Below are 17,948 nucleotides of genomic sequence, written 5' to 3'. Positions count from 1 at the left end.
CCTTTACCAGCTTCGGTCTCCCTTCCAGGGGTAGCACATTTAACTTGCAGTAATCTCCTCTCTTCAGACTTTTGTAGCATAGCAGCAAAGGAGACAAGCAGAGGAAAGCTCCAGGTAAAAATATCATCTATCCAACTTGCAACTATACTATACTTCAACCAAGGTATCATATTATCTCTTAATCTCTTCATTGAAAAGGTTAAACATCACATTCTTTTTGAAAATATCTATCCATTTACTACTCCTCAAAAGAGATTATCAAGAATGCACCTGGAAAAGTAATTCCTATTGTCTCTCATACAACTTAATCATGGAACCCAATCCATTATTTGTATTAATATATATATATATATATATATTATATTAACCCTCTTTTTATTCCTTTATACTTGGAAAGAAAGTTTTGTATTTGTTTTCCAACCAATTCAAATTGAGGTTAATTCAAATCAATTAATAAGTTAATAGTGGATGCATGGTTTCCTCTCCTCTATATAAAGATACAAACACCTCAATAAACAACAACTAATTTCTCATTCTCCTTCTTTCATTATTCTTCTTCTGACTGTCTTTCACTCCAATGCATCCTTCCCTCCATCTCCATCTCTTCTTCTTCTTCCTCTTCTTCATTTCTCCCTCTACCTCCATTCCCATCTCCCTCACTGACCATTTTACCCTTCCCTCCTCCTCCTCCATCTCTTCTTCCTCCTCTGCCCAAGAGTACATAGACCCCACCTACCCTGCTCCTCTCCTCCCCTCTTCCAGTCCTAATTGCTCCCACTTCCTCTTCCACCACTCCTTCTCCAACACCTATGGCTCTCCTCCTTTCACCACCTCCTACTCCCCTCCACCCTCTTGCCCCCCTCCGTGGTCCCGCCTCGTGCTCGACCTCTCCTTTGCCTCCGCCGGCGACCAGTATGACCGCATCGCTGCCGTGTGGTTCGACGGCGTCGAGCTCCTCCGCACGAGCACCGCTGAGCCCAACGACGCCGGCGTGTTCTGGCGCGTCCGCAAGGACGTCACCCGTTTCTCCTCCATCTTCCGCCGCCCCGAGGGCGGCAATATCTCCATGATGCTGGAGAACATCGTCAACGACGTCTACACCGGAGTCTACCACGTCAACGCCTCGCTCGATTTCTACAGCGAGGAGGAAATTGAACCGGATCTTGCGTACGGAGTTGGGGAGGAAAAGGCGCAACCTTTGTACTTGGAGCCGGCGGATTTGATCGTACCTATCTCGGAGGAGAACGGAGAAGACGGCTTCTGGTTTCGTATTCGGAACGAGTCCGACGTGCGTTTCACTAATGTTAGTATTCCGTCGAACACCTACCGGGCGGTTCTCGAAATCTTTGTCTCCTTCCACTCCAACGATGAGTTCTGGTACACCAATCCGCCCGATTCATACCTTGAGAAGAACAATCTCACAACGAAGCGAGGGAATGGCTTTTTCCGCCAGGTCTTCGCGACGGTTGATGGGAAGGTCGCCGGATCGGTGGTTCCCTTCCCGGTCATATTTACGGGAGGAATCAACCCATTGTTCTGGGCACCAGTTGTCGGTCTCGGGGCATTCGATCTCCCATCTTACAACCTAGAATTGACTCCATTCTTAGGAACTCTCTTAGATGGAAACAACTCTCACGATCTCGGCCTCGGAGTGACCGACGGCATCGAATTTTGGCTTGTCGATGCAAATCTACACCTCTGGCTGGATGAAAACTCAGATTCCGTCACCGCAGAGCTCGTGGATTACCACGTCCCTAACATCTCAATCTCTCGCCGATACGACTTCCATCTCTTGAATGGAACATTCAAGATCGAAGCAGGGAGGAAATCCCACATCTCAGGATGGGTGAATTCGTCGCTCGGAAACCTCACGACCGACGTGGATCAGAAGCTCAAGTTCAAGAGCTCGATCGAGTACACGGACGACGGCAACTACAAGGCCGTTCACATGAAGGCAAAGTCGAAGATCGACGTGAGGATAAGGTCGGGTCCGAAGACGCTGTACGCACAAGAGACGTTCAAAACCAAGTACCCGCTCGCGATCATAACATCGACTTTGCAAGGGGAGAACGATACCTACACATCGAGGACAAATCTTTCGCACACCCTCTACGAAGAGAGCAGCCGCACGGTCGGCAAGGATGTGACCACCGTGGCGGTCACGGATCGGCAGGACGCGAGTGGGTGGATGCTTGTCGAGGACCATTCGGTGCTCTCTGGCTCTGCCGGCACTCAACAAATCTACCAATTCCGCGACAAAAACGGCATCTACAAAAGGATAGTGAGAGCCAGAGATGGCGTACTTCTGAGCGACAACACGACCGCAAGTACCGCCGGCTTCGCGTCGATGTAACCTTTTCTTAACAATCTTTTTTGCTGCTTTACTTCGTCCATTGTGTGTTTATAAATGCATCTCTCTCTCTGTTTCTTGTCAAATTCTAGCATTCAATTTCGGAGGATGATATGTTCTAGCTAATGTTTAGGTAGGATCATTAGAAAATTACTGGCTTTATAATTAAAGAGCAATTAAGTCTTTATTTATTTCAAGTTTATATATATATAATTAGCACTTCATCCTCTACGAGAAATTATATGGGTCAACAGGGAGGTCAGGGAAGTCTGATACCATCTCCTTGTCCCAATCCAAGATAGCGTCTACAAAAGAACTGGAACCCTCGCACGAATCTCCTGGAGCAACACTGTTCACCTCCACATCCACCGTGCTGTTATACCAATCACTGATCAAACCATCTGGGTTGGCAAATTCGTTCCCTTTGAGTAGCTTCACCTGGGTAGAAGAAGAAGAAGAAGCATATGGATCGTGGTGATCAGGATATTGCACATCCTCTACGAGGAAGTCACTCCAGTTGAGCTCCTTCACCGGAGGTAGCTCAGTAGCTCCGGCCAATGTCACCGACGAGGACGACGAGGCTTCATGAGGGGACTGTCGGATGAGGCCACTGAAGGCGTGGAATTGCTGCAAGAGGTCCAATGGCGGGCTACCGTCGTGGGCGGAGTCGAAGCACAGCGTCGTCGGCTTCCAGTTCCAGAGGAAGACGTTCTTGAGGTCGCGATTGAGAGAGCTGATAGGAGTACTACTCCCGCCGCCGCCGCCATGCGAGGATCGTTGTCGACGCGGTGTGTTATGTTTAGGGGCGGCGGCGGAGCAGTTGGCGAGGCTGTCGATGCTGTGCATGACGTCGGAGATGGGGCGGTGGGTGACGGGGTCGATCCCCTTCTGGCAGAGCTTCTTGCTGAGCTTGGTGTTCCAGAAGTTCTTGACGTCGTTGTCAGTTCGACCAGGCAGTTGATTTGCTATTATAGACCACCTGAAAACAAGACCAGGGAGCAATGTCTTTTAAGCTTCGATTGAAATTAGTTTCCATCAATGTGCTTCAATTTAATTGATTTAAAACTAGCTTGATCCAGGTTGGATTTGCTCTCTCTCTCTCTCTCTCTCTCTCATATATATGTCATGGTTAGTTAAGTTTGTTATGGCACTAGAGCTCATTTATTTGATCATCCCCCCTCATGCCATTTTACCTCCTTTCACTAAGATAAGGAGCCAAGGTTGCATGCATAACAAGAGTTCATGGGTTAATTAAGTAATAATTATCGTATTATGTACTTGATGATTGCTTTGTACTCTGTAGTATATTATGAAATGCCCTTTTTGCAGCCACATTTGCACATCTCTTTCCAAAATTATTCTAAATACAACTCAAATTATCAAAGCATAAGACTAATTTAGACTCATTTTAAATATGACAATTTTTAATTTGATTTCAAACTCCCCATCCTTGAATTGCTCTCACTCTTAGCATTGTTTTGCAAATTTAAGAAGAGCATAGAAATTCTCTACTACTTTGTCAAGTTCATATATTTCCAATCTGTCCGCTAAAATGTTGGCATGCGGCGATAAAATTGGTACCATTAACGGTTAATATTACGCAAAAATGTTATATTCTCTATAAATAATTTGGTACCAGAGATGTACAAAATGGAAGAAGTTAAATTAATTAGCATCTTACCTGCTTCCTATCATGGAGTGAAGAGTGATAATATGCTCTTCTTCCTCTGGAGTGAAGTTTTCATGCTTCAGATTTGGCCTCAAGTAGTTGGTATACCTCAGCCTGCAACTTTTACCACATCTCTTCAACCCTGCAAACCTCTCACCAAAGTAATACAATGAGAGCTACAAGTTGTATGCCAGAAGAAGAGAAGATTTAAGCACACTCAAAAGTATATATATATGACCTGCTCTCTTTGGAACTGAGGTCCAGTTTCCAGTTCCATGAGTTGAGGTGTAAGCCAGGAGCTTTGCATCCTCCTCAGGTGTCCATAAACCCTTCTTTACGTTCGATTTATCGCAGCAAGGAGGCCTCCCCATCTCACCTAGCAAATGCATTAACCTCAATTTTTTAGGTAGCAAGAAGTAACAACAACACTTGTAAACAAACAAACAAACAAACAAACAAAATTGTAGAAGAAAAGATCAAAACAACATTGGTGTCTGCCCAACCTTAAACCTTAATTAGCTTGCAATCTCACTCAAGAGGAGAGAAATAAGGAGGAAGGTAGATAAGTATAGGGAGTGATGAGGAGGGGGTTTATAAATAAATAAATAAATAATGAGAAGATGAAGGCAAGAAAAGCATGAGATCCTTCCCCATTAATCAAATGGTGGCATGATTGTTAATGTTGTCACCTTAGAATCAGTCTGAGATGAGAGATAGAGAAGAGGTAATGAGTTCAGTATCCAACCACAACTACATACCCAAATGATACCACTATTCTAAGCATTTGAATGATTATCCTATGAACAAACTAGTGATTTATATACATATATAAATATAGAAGAGGTGGATATCTTGGGTCCTTTAGTTTTTAATAGAGGTGCCTTTTTTATCAGTGATGTCAGGTTCAATTTGGGTGGGCTATTTGGTTAAGCTTTGTAACCTCCCTGCCTGCATGAATATGTTTATTTTGTGAGCCATTTTTCACAGCTTTGTCATGGAATTTACACGATATAAACGCCGCCACATTGCACTTCTATGCAAAGAAAATTACTGCGAGCATATAAGATTCCCACCAGAACTCTCGTCTTTTACGTAGATTCCTCTCAAATTTAATTAACTTTTAAAGTCTAAATTATATAACAATAAATAGATATAAACGTTCAGATTCTTTTTGCCATATAAACATGTAATCTGAGGGTATTTCTTCTTTTTTTTTACTGTTGAATAATATATATTTTAGGAAGAGGATAGCAAGCAAGCAAAAGAACTTTGAGCGATATACTGCTCATAAAATATACTTGGATTAAATGTACGTATGAGAAGAAGATAAAAGCTAAACAATACAAATTATTGATATGACCTTTTTTGGATTACATTAGCTTTGAAGGCCAAAGATAAATTGTCCACTGAAAGCATGGATAAATTAATCAAGGGAGAAAAGTAAACATTATTATGGAAAAGGACCCTTTTTATTGCTGTAGGGCCAAATGCCTGGATTTATGATTTCCTCACCATCACATATACAAGTACAGCAGGAAATGTCTACTGCATGGAGAATTAGACATCAGCTAACATATCCTGCTCAGATTACTAAATGATGATGAGCATACTGGTTCTACCAGAAAAGGTTAACATCTCTGGAATGAATGGTCTCTTCAAATGTTGAACATTGATCTATTAAAAATAGAAAAATCATAAGAAAAAAGAAAAAAGAAAGACTGCGAACACCACAGTATCAAGCTCAGGAGCCTTAAGACTCCACGACAAGCAGTCCTGCTACTCGGTATCTCTGATGCCAAGCTGCTCTTCAGTTTTGCAGGGTTCCTTTTCTTCTTCCTGTTCATTCAATAATGTTGGATCAGATAATACCCAATATTGCTTGTTTTCAGAAAAGATGCAAACATTGTCTTTCCATTCTTCCCTATAATATATATATATATATATATATATATGTATTATAGAAATGTTTGTAATAGACAATTTTTATTGTGTGTTATAAATAACATTCCTAGATTTTAGATGTTGATACAAACTTAAAATAGAAATTTTTTACTTCATGTATAATTATTTCCTAATTGATTTTCTTAGGTGACCCTCTTCTATAAACCGTCCATTCAATTTGGAGAACTCAGAGGCTGATCTAAGACTCTCGATAGTACAAACAAATATAAGAGCCTAAGAAACTAGAATAGGAAAAAGAAAACCAAACAGAACCTAAATCATTGTCAAGAAATAAAAAATTTAGGTGAGGCTCAGAAGGGTTATTTTGCTAGAAAAAAAATAAGATAACCATCCTACTATGAAATATGCAGAAGAAGGCTGATCACTCAACTTCAGTGGTTAAAATCTAACCTATAGTTAGCAGGCTATCTTCCCAGATATTAACTTAATTACTTAACGGTAAGGTTTGATACCACAATTTTAGTTGTGTGCCTTTCTAACTAGTGGTAATTGGTTGAGTCCGTTCAGGCTCAACATCTGATATCAAGACAGGAAGTTACTATCCTATCCTAACATGATCCACCATTTGCATCAGGTTTCCCAAACCAATACCTGCCCCACGTAGAAAAGAGCCAGATTAAGTAGGGCAAGCATTTCATGTGTAAAATGAGCTGAACTTTCCAGGGCCTGATCCGATAACATCAGGCATATGCATATGTCTTGACCTGGACCTGACCTGATCGTCTAATAGTTCATATTTTGATGTACAATACATTAATTGTTTAACTATAGGTCAGGCCAAAAGTTTTGGGACCAACACCCAGCTAGAAAGGGAAAGGAAAAAAAATGAAATGAAGACTCCGAGAGAGCCTATTAAGCTGCATATACACTTACCGATGGCAAGTTTGTTTCCTCTTATCACTACCAAAATTTATTGAAGACGTATAATAATTTGTATAACTGATAAATGAAAAGCTCACCGTTTTGGGGTAATTTACATCATTCCTATTATTTGGCAGGTTTATTACTTTCCCAACAATCACAGTGATATCATCTAGCTTACCACCTGCAGATACAAGTATGACATGAAGCAGCGCAAAAGCTAAGCTACATTTATATGTAGTCTAGAATAAATACCTGTTAGTTTCCTTCCAAGTATCTTCTTCCACAGTGGCACATCAAATCCCTGCACATAGAGGATTAAGAAATGTTACATATGTCATGCGAACAAGGTGGGTTCCATGCAGGACATTTTGCACGAGCCTGCAGCTAACATAAAGCCCAACTGTCTTTATTTAGATGGAATGAATAATTTCGTGCTCTATCAAGACAAATTTCTCTTTGATCATTAAAGTAACTAATCAGATTAGGTATTTTGCCATCACATTCATGCCAATGGCATATACAGTTCATTATCAATTATAGAGGATCATTCAAACAATTTCATCATACCCTATTTCGAGCTTCGATAGAGTAGGGTGAATCAAAAGTAGCATCTAATGAATGATTGTTTGCAAGATCCGCTAGTGCCTTAGCTGCAATTCAAGTTATGATTCCAATTAGGTCAATGTATGGGTGAATCAACTGAACTAGACAATAAGTTGGAAATCTACCGGCCTCAACCACATCTTGAAACCTAGATATAACAGAAGCAATTTCATGATCAAATAAGTTATCGAAGAGCCCATCTGAACCCATGACAATAGTGTCTCCTTCAGCCAATTCAATACTGCATACCTGTACAAGGAGATTAAAGAAATTTAGTATCAAAATACAGAAGTCCAAGAAACATAATTCAGAGCCAAGCAGTTCAAATGAAGATGCAGATGTGCATGTGTTTAACCATCTGAAGTAGCAAGATCTGAAAACTGTAACCACAACAGAACAATTCAGCATCCATAAAACATTGCAGGAAATGATGTATATGTGCCTGTATTTAAGTTACTATGACTAAATTGATGAGTATAGGGCATGAAGAAAATCAGAATGACAGAGAAGGTCAAATAGGTGCATAAGGTAATGCTCTGCAGTCATATAGGTCAAAGAGGAATTACAAGCATGACTTCCATAAGTATTTAGCAGTTTGATCACAGCTGTCACCAATTCTTCAATCCTCCACAAAGTCAAGCAAATTAAAAGACTGAAAGACTGCATTGCCATGCTGCATGCAACCACGAGGAAGGTTGACAAGAAGAGTTGGCTATCTACAACATACTGTGTCAACTAAAGCAATCTAGAAGTAGGCCTTCAAAAGTTCCTCTAGTTAGAAAGCCTAGACAATTGGTTTGTCCCAGGTTCATAGATAGTACTGTTTGAGTAGAACAAACTATGAGGTAAACCTTAGACTTGCCTATGACAAGAAGCAACTAGATGTCATCCCAAAAAGTTTTCCCAAGTATTCCACACCTTACGTGGTAATAAAGATCAATATAATATTATTGCTCAGTCATATACAAGCTATTGAGGTGAATCTGGTATAACAAAGCACTGGAGAAGGACACTAATGACAGTGCAGACAAAATGAAAGAAGATACCGTTGCATCTTGATATGTTTGGCCAATTATCTCAGAGCTTAACTGGAAAGGACAATCAAAATAGTGTTCTTGTGGAGATGTAGCAAAAACTACTCGCCCTGCATCATACAATTAACAAAGGAAATGAAAAATGATGTGAATCCACAAATAAACTATGTTAAGCCAACCTAGAAAGGAAATGGTTACCATGATTTGATCACACCTTTTCGAAGAACTCTTAGTCCACAATCTCCAACATTGGCAATTTTCAGAGTTCCAGATTTCTCCAGCATAGCAATAATTCTGTAAAAAACATACAAGTCATAAGCAAGTTGCCTCAATTTAATTTGCTAAATGTATGTAGTAACAACAGGTAACAAAGAGGAACTCAGCAATCAGCAGTAGCAAGTGGTGATATCACAAGTAGCAAGCAGGTTGCCGATAAATAGGATATGTTTAAATAATAACCTTGATCATAAAATCTGTAAGACCTCCCAGTCATGTCAAGTATATACTCAACAACTAATCATCTACATAGAAGGTTGTGATTGAAAATCTTTCTCCATTCTCACAGCCTAAGGAACAGAAAAACAGAAACAATTGACCTTTAGAAGCATAATTATTGTTTCTTTACATCTTCATATAGTAGTATGAAGTGATGGAAAAAAAAATAAGGTTCTCAATATCGAGATAGGGATTGGTATCAACCGTCCGAAAAAACAATCATATTGGTCGCTCGTACCGAATCAAACTACTTTTTAAAAACCTAAAATTTTAAATAATATCTAAAAATGCAAAAAATTTAGAAAAATAACAGAAAAATAAGAAAATAAAAATTACTCAGCAGCACCAGCTTTTGCTGCAGGTGCGCAGCATAGAGCAGTAGGAAGAGAAAGAGAGAGGGAATGAGAGTGGAGTTAAAAACTAAAAAAAATATTAAAAAACAAACTCACCCGAGTCGAGATCGTCGGAGATTTACTCACCGGGTGGAAGAGGTGAGAGAGATAGATAAGAAAAGAGAAAGAGAGAAGGGGGGGGAGGGAGCATTAATTATTAATGTCTCCTCAGGTCAGATCTGACCCATTCCCGCGGGATCGGCTATCGGCCAATACCCCAGCCAACCGGCTAGTTTCGGTCAGAATCGGGATAGGACCAATTCTGATCTGTTTCAGCCGATCTTACTTAGTATCAGTCGTAATGGGAAACTTTAGAAAAAAGTATGTGATGCTAAAGATATAATATGAAGCTAGACTGGAAAACCAGACACAGAAGCTTGAAAGAAATACATGAGCAATATTTGCAAAGAAGTGAAGGGCAAGGTGTCTAAATTTAAAGGTTGAGCAGCTCCTCAAGAATGTCTGAAATTTCACTTTTATCTGAAATATCAGCAAAAGTCAAAGGTAAATCATATAGGTTCTATATTTTATCTTCCCAAAACTTTTGTTTTGCAAATGCATTCTAATGTGACACATAACAAACAGTTTTTTATTGGGTTTCATACAATCAGAACAGGAAATTCAAGTATAAAATTTGAGGATAGGATAACAGTCTTGCAATTGAATAAAAAATACATCCCTTTGCTTGACATTCTTATTACATTTAGGTGCATGTGTCGCAAGGATGTTTACATGAGCAACTTGACATCAAAGTGCATCCCTTCTTTCAACTTTCTGGTGATGTATAATTCAGTAAGCCTCAATGAGTTTTAAAAGCAATTAACTTCCAGAGTGAGGCAACAAGATAATCAAGAAACTTGTTGCAACCATCCGCATAAGAAAATCTATCTGAGGAAGACAGAAAGGAGGAAAGAAATATAACTAACACTTACACAGTCGCTGATCCTCTAGAAGAGGTTGCAGCATGGGCCTTTCTCAAGAGAATCTGAGGATCATAGTTGACCTGTCAAAGGCACAAGTTATGTCTAGCATACTAGTAGCAAGCATGCAGATACAATAACAGAGTATAAATTATTGAGATAATAAGTTGGTAATATTTCCTCAATCTTTGAAAGTAGAAATTTTGCAGGTAATACAAGTTTCTGATTCATAAGTAAATATTCTAAAGGTCTTTAGTCAGCAGGCAAGTGAACTGAGGAATTCCTGAAGCCCAGAAACTGGGCATGCATCTAGGTGCTCATCTAGTTGTCAACGTGCATCAAAAAGAGAATGGAGTAACAAAGAAAGAAATTAATCAGTATCCTATAATTCAGAAAATAAAGAAACCCACTTTCACTTAGGAAGTCAGAATATAGTAACTTTTCAACCCAATCAATCTCATAATGTCCAAGTACTAAGACAAAAACAAGTGTCACTCTATGTAAATCATAATAAAACCTGATAGAGAAGAAAACTTGAAAAAAAAAGTGTCAGTGGGCTAGCATTTCCAGCTAACATGGTTTTCCTAGAAAAACATAGGGACCATTTCCTGAAACAACTCTTAAACATCTGACACTGCAAGAGTTTTAAGATGAAAAGTTAAGGGGAAAAAATGAAGTTCTAGGTCCTCAACTAGTTCCTCAGTTGCCAATTCCCCACAAAGATTCACAGGTTGTTAAACCAAATGGTGTGAAATGTAAATCACTAAGTCATATTCTAGTATTATGTATACAGACGTTTGGGTTCCAAAGAAACCTCAGTAAATCAGTTTGCTTCCAACTTTGAATGAAAATCAAAGACAGAATTGGCCATTAGTTGTACTTCTAGTTCGATTTTAATAATTAATACCTCTTCATCCATAACAAAATGTGAAGCATTTGCCATCAGCTCCCGAGAAAATAGTGCAGGATTGATGTTTCTTTCAGCCCATCTGTGAGTAAGTAATAGAAAGGCTAGAAGGATAAAAACCTTTAGTTAATGCAACTTGTAGGAAGCAACATTGAAATGATGCGACTTTAGAATAAATATTGTACCCTGAAACCCCATCTGCAACAGCAAGAACTCCGCCATTGTAACTACTCACAAAGAAGGCATCCTCACCACCTGTGTCAGCCTTAATAAAAGAAAAAAATTTGAGAACTTCCATTTGGCAGGAAAAAGGAAACCTGACCAACAGACCCATATAGCAGTCCAAAAGTAAGGTCAAATGTCATGTGAAATTTCAAGAATATTAGAATTTGAACTACCTTTTTTGGGTGAGGGATTAGATGTGTTCCAACAGAGAAAGTCAACTCCGACCTAGGATAATAAACAGCAAAAGTCAATCTACTGATTCAATTATTCTTAAAAATCTTGATACTCTTGAAACATAAAAAGTGAGCCCTTAATTGCCAACATTAACAAATTAAATCATCACTAGCTTCTAATATATAAAAGCTCAAATCACTGAGTTCAAAATATTATAACATATATGAAGTTTCTTGAAAAATGCCTATACCATAAGTATGAAAATGTGGATTCAGGAAACCACTATAAAGTATAAACTACTTGCCAACTTAGATTCTCTCGCTTTGCACCAACCATATAGCACTGACCCAGTATCTTATTACCATCTGACTTAATGCATGCCTGAATCGACCAAACTGCATGCTGCCACAGTACTTGAAGTTCTGCTCAACAAATTCAGCCAGTTGTTGGTGATTCACTTAATTTACAATCCTTGCGTTGAACCAATTATCCACAAATTACGAGATAAAAAATCAGAATGGACTCAAGAAACAAATGAATGAGGTAAAGCATAGCATAACCGAGGAACCCGGATTTGAATCCTGTCAACTTTAAAACTACATGCTTTACTCACTAGTTGGCAACTAGATCAAAGCCAACCCAAAATACATGAGCCATTTAAATAAATGAATTGATATAACAAAATGTGTCGTTATTATAAAATGCCAGGTAAGAGCATCCTTTCCTACAAGATAAATGATTTAATACTAACCACAAATTTATCTCTCCTGATCTAACAGTTAAAAAAGTATAATCCCCTAAAAAAATTAACTAAAAGTACAAGTTAATATGATCTGAAGTACCTGTGACCCTTTTAGTTTGTATCCTTTTTAATTTCTCTCTCCTAGATGGCACACTTTTTATGAAAATAATGAATAATAAATTATTTTTATTACTTATTAGGAGGTTAGTTGAAGTCACACTCAATTGACGAGTCAGAGTCTTTGTATATTTATAATTGGACCCCTATGTTTTGCAAATATTTGGTTAAATATGGAGGTCAATTTCTAAATATCAAAGAAAATTACATCAAAAGAAAGTCTTCATATATTTAAGATAAAAAAATAAAACCATATATTTTGACTATATTACAAATGAAGCCTCTTTATTATTATTTACAAATGGGGCCCTCTATTTGCTAAAACAAAATTAAGCTGCCCCTACCGTTGGTGTGCATTCGACAACGTGTTCAAACTGACCCTCACAAGAGTTAGCCTAAACAGAATCCAAACTTTGTATTGTTTGTCTTGGCATCTTTTTTATAGCAAATGAAGGATTATATATGTAGATAATAATATAGAGAGATTTATCAATAGATAATAATGTAGAGAGATTTATTTATAGTATAGTCAAAATATAGGGTGTTATTTATAATTTTCATTTTAATTTATTATAGATGTATGGCGAGCCACACGGATGTATTCGTATATTTCAAAATCCTAACCACCCTACCTCTCTCTCGAATTGTCTGTTATACCCCTTAATTTATCAATGGATTGAAATTTCTATTAATAAATAATCGGTTTGTATCAAATCATGCTCTTCCTACAGAACTGGCAAAATATGTATGTGTAGTTCAAATTCGTAACGACTACAAGCTCATTTTATCATGAAATAAAAACACAAACAAACCCAACTTATTATAGCCTAAGTGGTTTGAAGCTCAAATTTTGGACTACCAATAGAGAGAAACAATTTACAGAACACCTCCGGGGTTCAAGTTAAGTGGTTTGAAGGTCAAATTTTGGACTAACAATAGAGAGAAACCATTTACAGAACACCTCCAGGGTTCAATCGCTTCTTGGTCGCATGTAGATCGAAGGCGATGAAAAATTCTTGAGTCGTTTATTAAAGGAATCACCTTTAACTATATATATCATCAGTCACGTAAGAAAGGAACATCCTTTCACACAGAGCTTCACCAAACATACATCTGCAAGGCGAATTCACATAGACTACGTGCTCATTTCGTCAGAAAATGAGAAGCCACGTCTAAGTTTTAGAAAACGAAAGAAGACCCAATTCGCTATAGGTTAGTTTTGTAGGTTTGGAGATCAAAATTTAGACTAAGAGCACAAGAAAGGCCATTTACCGAACACCTCGAGAGCACACTCGTTTCTTGGTCGGAGAAGAAGTGGGTATCAGAGGACGCGAAGCAGATGGAAGAAGAGAGCGAGAGGAGCAAGGAATCGAGAGCCACCAAGTAGCAGACCTCGCCATTGCCGCTATCCTGCGCTCCAAATTCTATGTCGAGTGGAAAGAGAGCCACGTCTGCTGCAATTATATACGGCTCTTTTCGATCTCTCTCTTTGAGCTATGTGGAGATTGGGATTTTGGGAGGAGGGATTGAGATGGGAACCCTCGCCTTTCGTATTGCTCACGGTGTATCGCGCGCCTCTATCTTTGGAAATTTGCATATTACACACAAATATTTAAGCAATTTAAATTTTACGGTTCAAACCCGGGCAAAATTAACAAAAGACACCCTCTCCTGGTTTAAACTTAACAACGTGACACCTGGGTTAGAAATATAAAAGATACAGGGTAAAATTTGCATAATGTAAGCAAGAGCCAAAAGAGAACCTTATCCGGTTCGGCGTCTCCTTCGGCCCGGCCTCTAAATAGAATCCCGGTTCGAACCGATCCGACCCGGCTTACTAACACTTGGTAGGGTGATATAAGATGAGTATTTGCCTCTAAAGAGAAACCCTAGTCGCCGCTGTGAGCTCTCTCTCTCCCTTGCTCTCGCAGGCTACCTCTGATCTCCTTGCACCAAGGTAATCTCCATTTCCAAAATCTAGGGTTAGAGTTTCGGAGTTGAAGCTTCTTCTCTCCTTCTCCATTCCAGATCCTAGTGCAGTAACCTCTGATCTAAGAGTGTAGTATATCGTATTGTAGTTGGTTAAATATGTCACCGAATCTCTCTTCCTTTTGTCTGATTGTTCTTTCTGTTCGATGATATCATAAGTAAGAAGGATTAGGTCATCTTGGTATGTTATGGGACGTGATTGGTTGTTCATGTCATTGGATATTACAGAGAATAATATTATAGCAGAACAAGATCTTATTTTAAATTTTTGATGTGCTAGTAATTGTGGGATTTGTTGGTTCTTGACTTCTTTTGTATTCTTCCAGTGCTTAATTTGTTAAAAAAAAAAAAAGTTTCTGAATCCAGTTTATCTAATATTTATTGAATATGAACTAAAGATTGATTTTTGTACATATCTTTACCAAAAAGTTGCGTCGTGGGGCTTACTGTCTTTTGAACTCAATGAATGTTAGTAGTACCCCATTTTCGTGGTTTATGTACTGCTTATTATTATAAATATGCTTTTCCTGAGACCATGTTTGCCCCTTTTCGCTGTTTAAAAGTAATATCGTTCTTAGTCTACTGTCACATACACCAATACATTTAAATTACTTTGATGAGCTTGTTTAGTTTTTGTGTTATGGATTGTTACCAAGCTCATCCTGTAAAAGGTTGTTGTTCAAATTGTTTTTGTTTTTATTGATGAAACCTTTCAAGGATCAATCAAAATGTTTACTGCAAGGAGGAAAATCCAGAAGGATAAGGGCCTTGAGCCATCTGAGTTTGAGGAGACTGTTGCTCAGGTGTGTTCCTCGAGCTTGATTCTAGGGTCTCTCTAAATTTGGCTGTATGGACTCTAAAAGGTTATGTCTTATGTGGCAGGCCTTCTTTGACTTGGAGAATGGTAATCAGGAACTCAAGAGTGATTTAAAGGACCTTTACATCAACTCGGCAGTGTATGTGTCCTTTACAGTTGCATGTGTTGTACATACATATGATATTCTGTTGTATGACAACAAAAAGTAACGTGCATCGTGTACCTACTTCTTTTGTGTTCAATACAGTCAAATGGATGTAGTTGGCAACAGGAAAGCTGTTGTTATTCATGTGCCATACAGGCTTGGGAAGGCATTCCGTAAGATCCATGTCAGGCTTGTGAGGGAGTTGGAGAAGAAATTCAGTGGGAAGGTAGGCTACATTTTACAGACTTTGGTTTTTTTTTTCATGATAAAAATGAAGCTGAATATATTATTAGAAGAAAGAAATGAGACAGATATGATTCATGAATTGCAAATTCACAGAAGTTTATGCTATTTTTCTTTCCAAGACTTGGTTCTTTTGGAGATTTGTCAATGGTGGTTCAGATGCATATATTTTGAATTTGGTCTGTATTAACTGTCATTTTTTATCTTGTTCTTATTTTAATTTGAATGACCAAGTGTTGACTTGGTAAATCTGATATTTAGGCAGGCATGAAAAGGATCTAACTATTAGTTACTTATAAGGGTTCGTGGTTTATGATATTAAGTATCATAATATTTCCCAGCTTTGGTATTTGGATTGCACAAGAGACTTATCTTTAATTTTTCACATTTCCCATGGTTGATTAAGTTCTGGACCACGAATTTCAAATTAATTTAGCTCATTAGGCTTTTATTCATCTTACTATCTTAGTTGATTGGTTTGTAAGTTGATAATATCCAGTATGCAGTTTACCTGCAAAATTATCCATTAGTAATAATATTTGAAGAAATAGGACTGTCCTACATTATCCCCATAATTCACTAGCTCTAAGGCAGTTGATTAGGAATAAAGTATAACAGCACATTTTACACACAATAATGATCACTTTCGTGCTGATATTTGCTTATGTATGATTGTGTTGTCTATCTTCAGCTTACAAAATTCATCTTGAAGTGCTTTGATGAATAATCCTTTTGCATATCTTTTCGTGCAATTTGATTCTGCGTCATGTGAGAGCAAATTCTATACTCTGCTCCTTCGAGGTTGTCTCTGACAGAGAAAGCAAGATAGATAAAGGTTCCCTTTGCGTACAACTGTCTTTCATCAAGTTAATTCTAGATTTTGTTCTCATTTATTTCAGCTTGGTTAATATACCAACCAAGTTGGAGATGGAGTGTTGTTATTTAATTTTATTTTATTAATCAAACTATTAAAGTCGATGGGCCAAAAGGTCCCAAACTATATCAGCTGGAGATTTTTATCTGGTCCTTCACTTTGAGTTATGCTGGATAACTGAACACACTACTACAATGGGAAGGAATGATGATGTTGATTATTTTATTGTATCTTTCTATTATTGTGACCAATATTATGTTGCATTGGTTATATATCATGAGGAATTATATTAGTGAGAAATTATATTCATGTAAACATTGTTGATTAAATATCTGGTTTATTCCTCTTTGAAGGATGTAATTATTGTTTCAACAAGGAGGACACTGAGGCCCCCGAAGAAAGGCTCAGCTGTTGTGCGCCCTCGCAGCCGTACTCTCACTGCAGTCCATGATGGCATCTTGGAGGATGTTGTATATCCTGCAGAGATTGTTGGAAAGCGTGTTAGATATCATTTGGATGGCTCAAAGATCATCAAGGTTTGGACTTCTCTTTCCGTTAGACATTTCTTGTATTGCTTGCACTTAATATTTTTTTAAAGACACCTGATTTGGCTAAGTGTTAGTTCTGGATTTCATACCATCTGCTTTTTCATATGACAGATATATTTGGACCCAAAGGAACGGAACAACACCGAATACAAACTAGAGACATTCACTGGAGTTTATCGGAAGCTTTGCGGGAAAGATGTCCACTTTGAATTCCCTGTGGCTGAGAGTGCTTGAAGATGGTTTTGTTCGTAGTGTTGGCTCCTCAAATCTTAAAGTGAACTTTTTGTTGAAGAGATTGTTTTCATTACTTCTATCATAAGAATTGATAGTTTTGACGATGTTATTGCAATTTAGTATTCTCTGCTACTTGAGTATTGAAAGCTAGAGGCATTAAAGTTTCTGTATCAGTGGAATGATTATTTGGTTTAGCTAAGCAGCTTGCGCTAATTCTTATGATGCAGACGATTGAATGGGTTGTTCTTACTGCTGTTTTTGTTACCCTCAGCATCATAATCCGTGATGCTCTCAGAGGAAAACTAACATCACATTAGTTGGCTTGGAGGGTATGCTGCAATGAAAGCGACCTTTTATTTCATTGTACCTAATAAGTGTTTGCATCATCAATTGCTTGGAGCTTGTTGAAGTCCTTAATGCTTAGATATCTATATTTCTAGATTTCACTTTAGGGGATTGATTACCTTCTTTTGTCTCTGATGTGGCTCAAAAGTTATTATGTGGTATATTGAGGCCGTTGAATGATTGTTTACTTCCTGGAAGATTCAGGTTTTGTATAGTCTCACATGTATACTGTGAAGCAAATCGATTTTTGGTGAATGAATTTTTCCGGTTTACTTGAAATTTTGATCTTCGAAGTGGAT

At 38.2% G+C, this 17,948-nt stretch overlaps 4 protein-coding genes across 7 annotated transcripts; 2 read left to right on the top strand and 2 right to left on the bottom strand.

The window, feature by feature from the left end:
• Nucleotides 1-519: 519 nt before the first annotated feature.
• Nucleotides 520-2,527, top strand: LOC140779476 (peptide-N4-(N-acetyl-beta-glucosaminyl)asparagine amidase A-like). Its single transcript, XM_073124553.1, has one exon. The coding sequence runs from the start codon at nucleotides 578-580 to the stop codon at nucleotides 2,351-2,353; it is 1,776 nt and encodes a 591-aa protein (XP_072980654.1). The 5' UTR covers nucleotides 520-577; the 3' UTR covers nucleotides 2,354-2,527.
• Nucleotides 2,528-2,578: 51 nt separating this feature from the next.
• Nucleotides 2,579-4,390, bottom strand: LOC140779477 (transcription factor MYB35). Its single transcript, XM_073124554.1, has 3 exons — nucleotides 4,258-4,390; nucleotides 4,032-4,161; nucleotides 2,579-3,329 (listed from the first exon to the last, which is right to left on the bottom strand). The coding sequence occupies exons 1-3, from the start codon at nucleotides 4,388-4,390 to the stop codon at nucleotides 2,579-2,581; spliced, it is 1,014 nt and encodes a 337-aa protein (XP_072980655.1).
• A 1,126-nt stretch (nucleotides 4,391-5,516) lies between these two features.
• On the bottom strand, nucleotides 5,517-14,001 carry LOC140779711 (probable protein phosphatase 2C 1). Of its 4 annotated transcripts, none has more exons than XM_073124941.1 (12): nucleotides 13,727-14,001; nucleotides 11,595-11,646; nucleotides 11,382-11,461; nucleotides 11,197-11,278; nucleotides 10,302-10,372; nucleotides 8,697-8,776; nucleotides 8,495-8,592; nucleotides 7,574-7,697; nucleotides 7,413-7,495; nucleotides 7,098-7,146; nucleotides 6,941-7,026; nucleotides 5,517-5,855 (listed from the first exon to the last, which is right to left on the bottom strand). In XM_073124941.1, the coding sequence occupies exons 1-12, from the start codon at nucleotides 13,852-13,854 to the stop codon at nucleotides 5,796-5,798; spliced, it is 993 nt and encodes a 330-aa protein (XP_072981042.1). In that variant the 5' UTR covers nucleotides 13,855-14,001; the 3' UTR covers nucleotides 5,517-5,795. The 4 variants fall into 4 exon arrangements, with proteins under 4 accessions (XP_072981042.1, XP_072981044.1, XP_072981043.1 ...); XM_073124943.1 differs by having other exon boundaries at nucleotides 11,197-11,300; nucleotides 13,727-13,815; XM_073124942.1 differs by lacking the exon at nucleotides 13,727-14,001 and adding an exon at nucleotides 11,900-13,688.
• Nucleotides 14,002-14,298: 297 nt separating this feature from the next.
• On the top strand, nucleotides 14,299-17,517 carry LOC140779471 (small ribosomal subunit protein eS7-like). Its single transcript, XM_073124546.1, has 6 exons — nucleotides 14,299-14,411; nucleotides 15,161-15,246; nucleotides 15,326-15,399; nucleotides 15,508-15,631; nucleotides 16,876-17,058; nucleotides 17,182-17,517. Exons 2-6 carry the CDS (start codon nucleotides 15,172-15,174, stop codon nucleotides 17,302-17,304), a joined length of 579 nt encoding a protein of 192 aa, XP_072980647.1. The 5' UTR covers nucleotides 14,299-14,411; nucleotides 15,161-15,171; the 3' UTR covers nucleotides 17,305-17,517.
• The last annotated feature ends 431 nt before the right edge of the window (nucleotides 17,518-17,948 follow it).

The sequence above is a fragment of the Typha angustifolia genome, chromosome 15 (assembly GCF_048772165.1).
Source record: "Typha angustifolia cultivar Huaian chromosome 15, ASM4877216v1, whole genome shotgun sequence".
NCBI lineage: Eukaryota > Viridiplantae > Streptophyta > Magnoliopsida > Poales > Typhaceae > Typha > Typha angustifolia.
The sequence above is the reverse complement of the archived record's forward strand: the minus strand, read 5'-3'. Positions and strand labels throughout refer to the sequence as shown.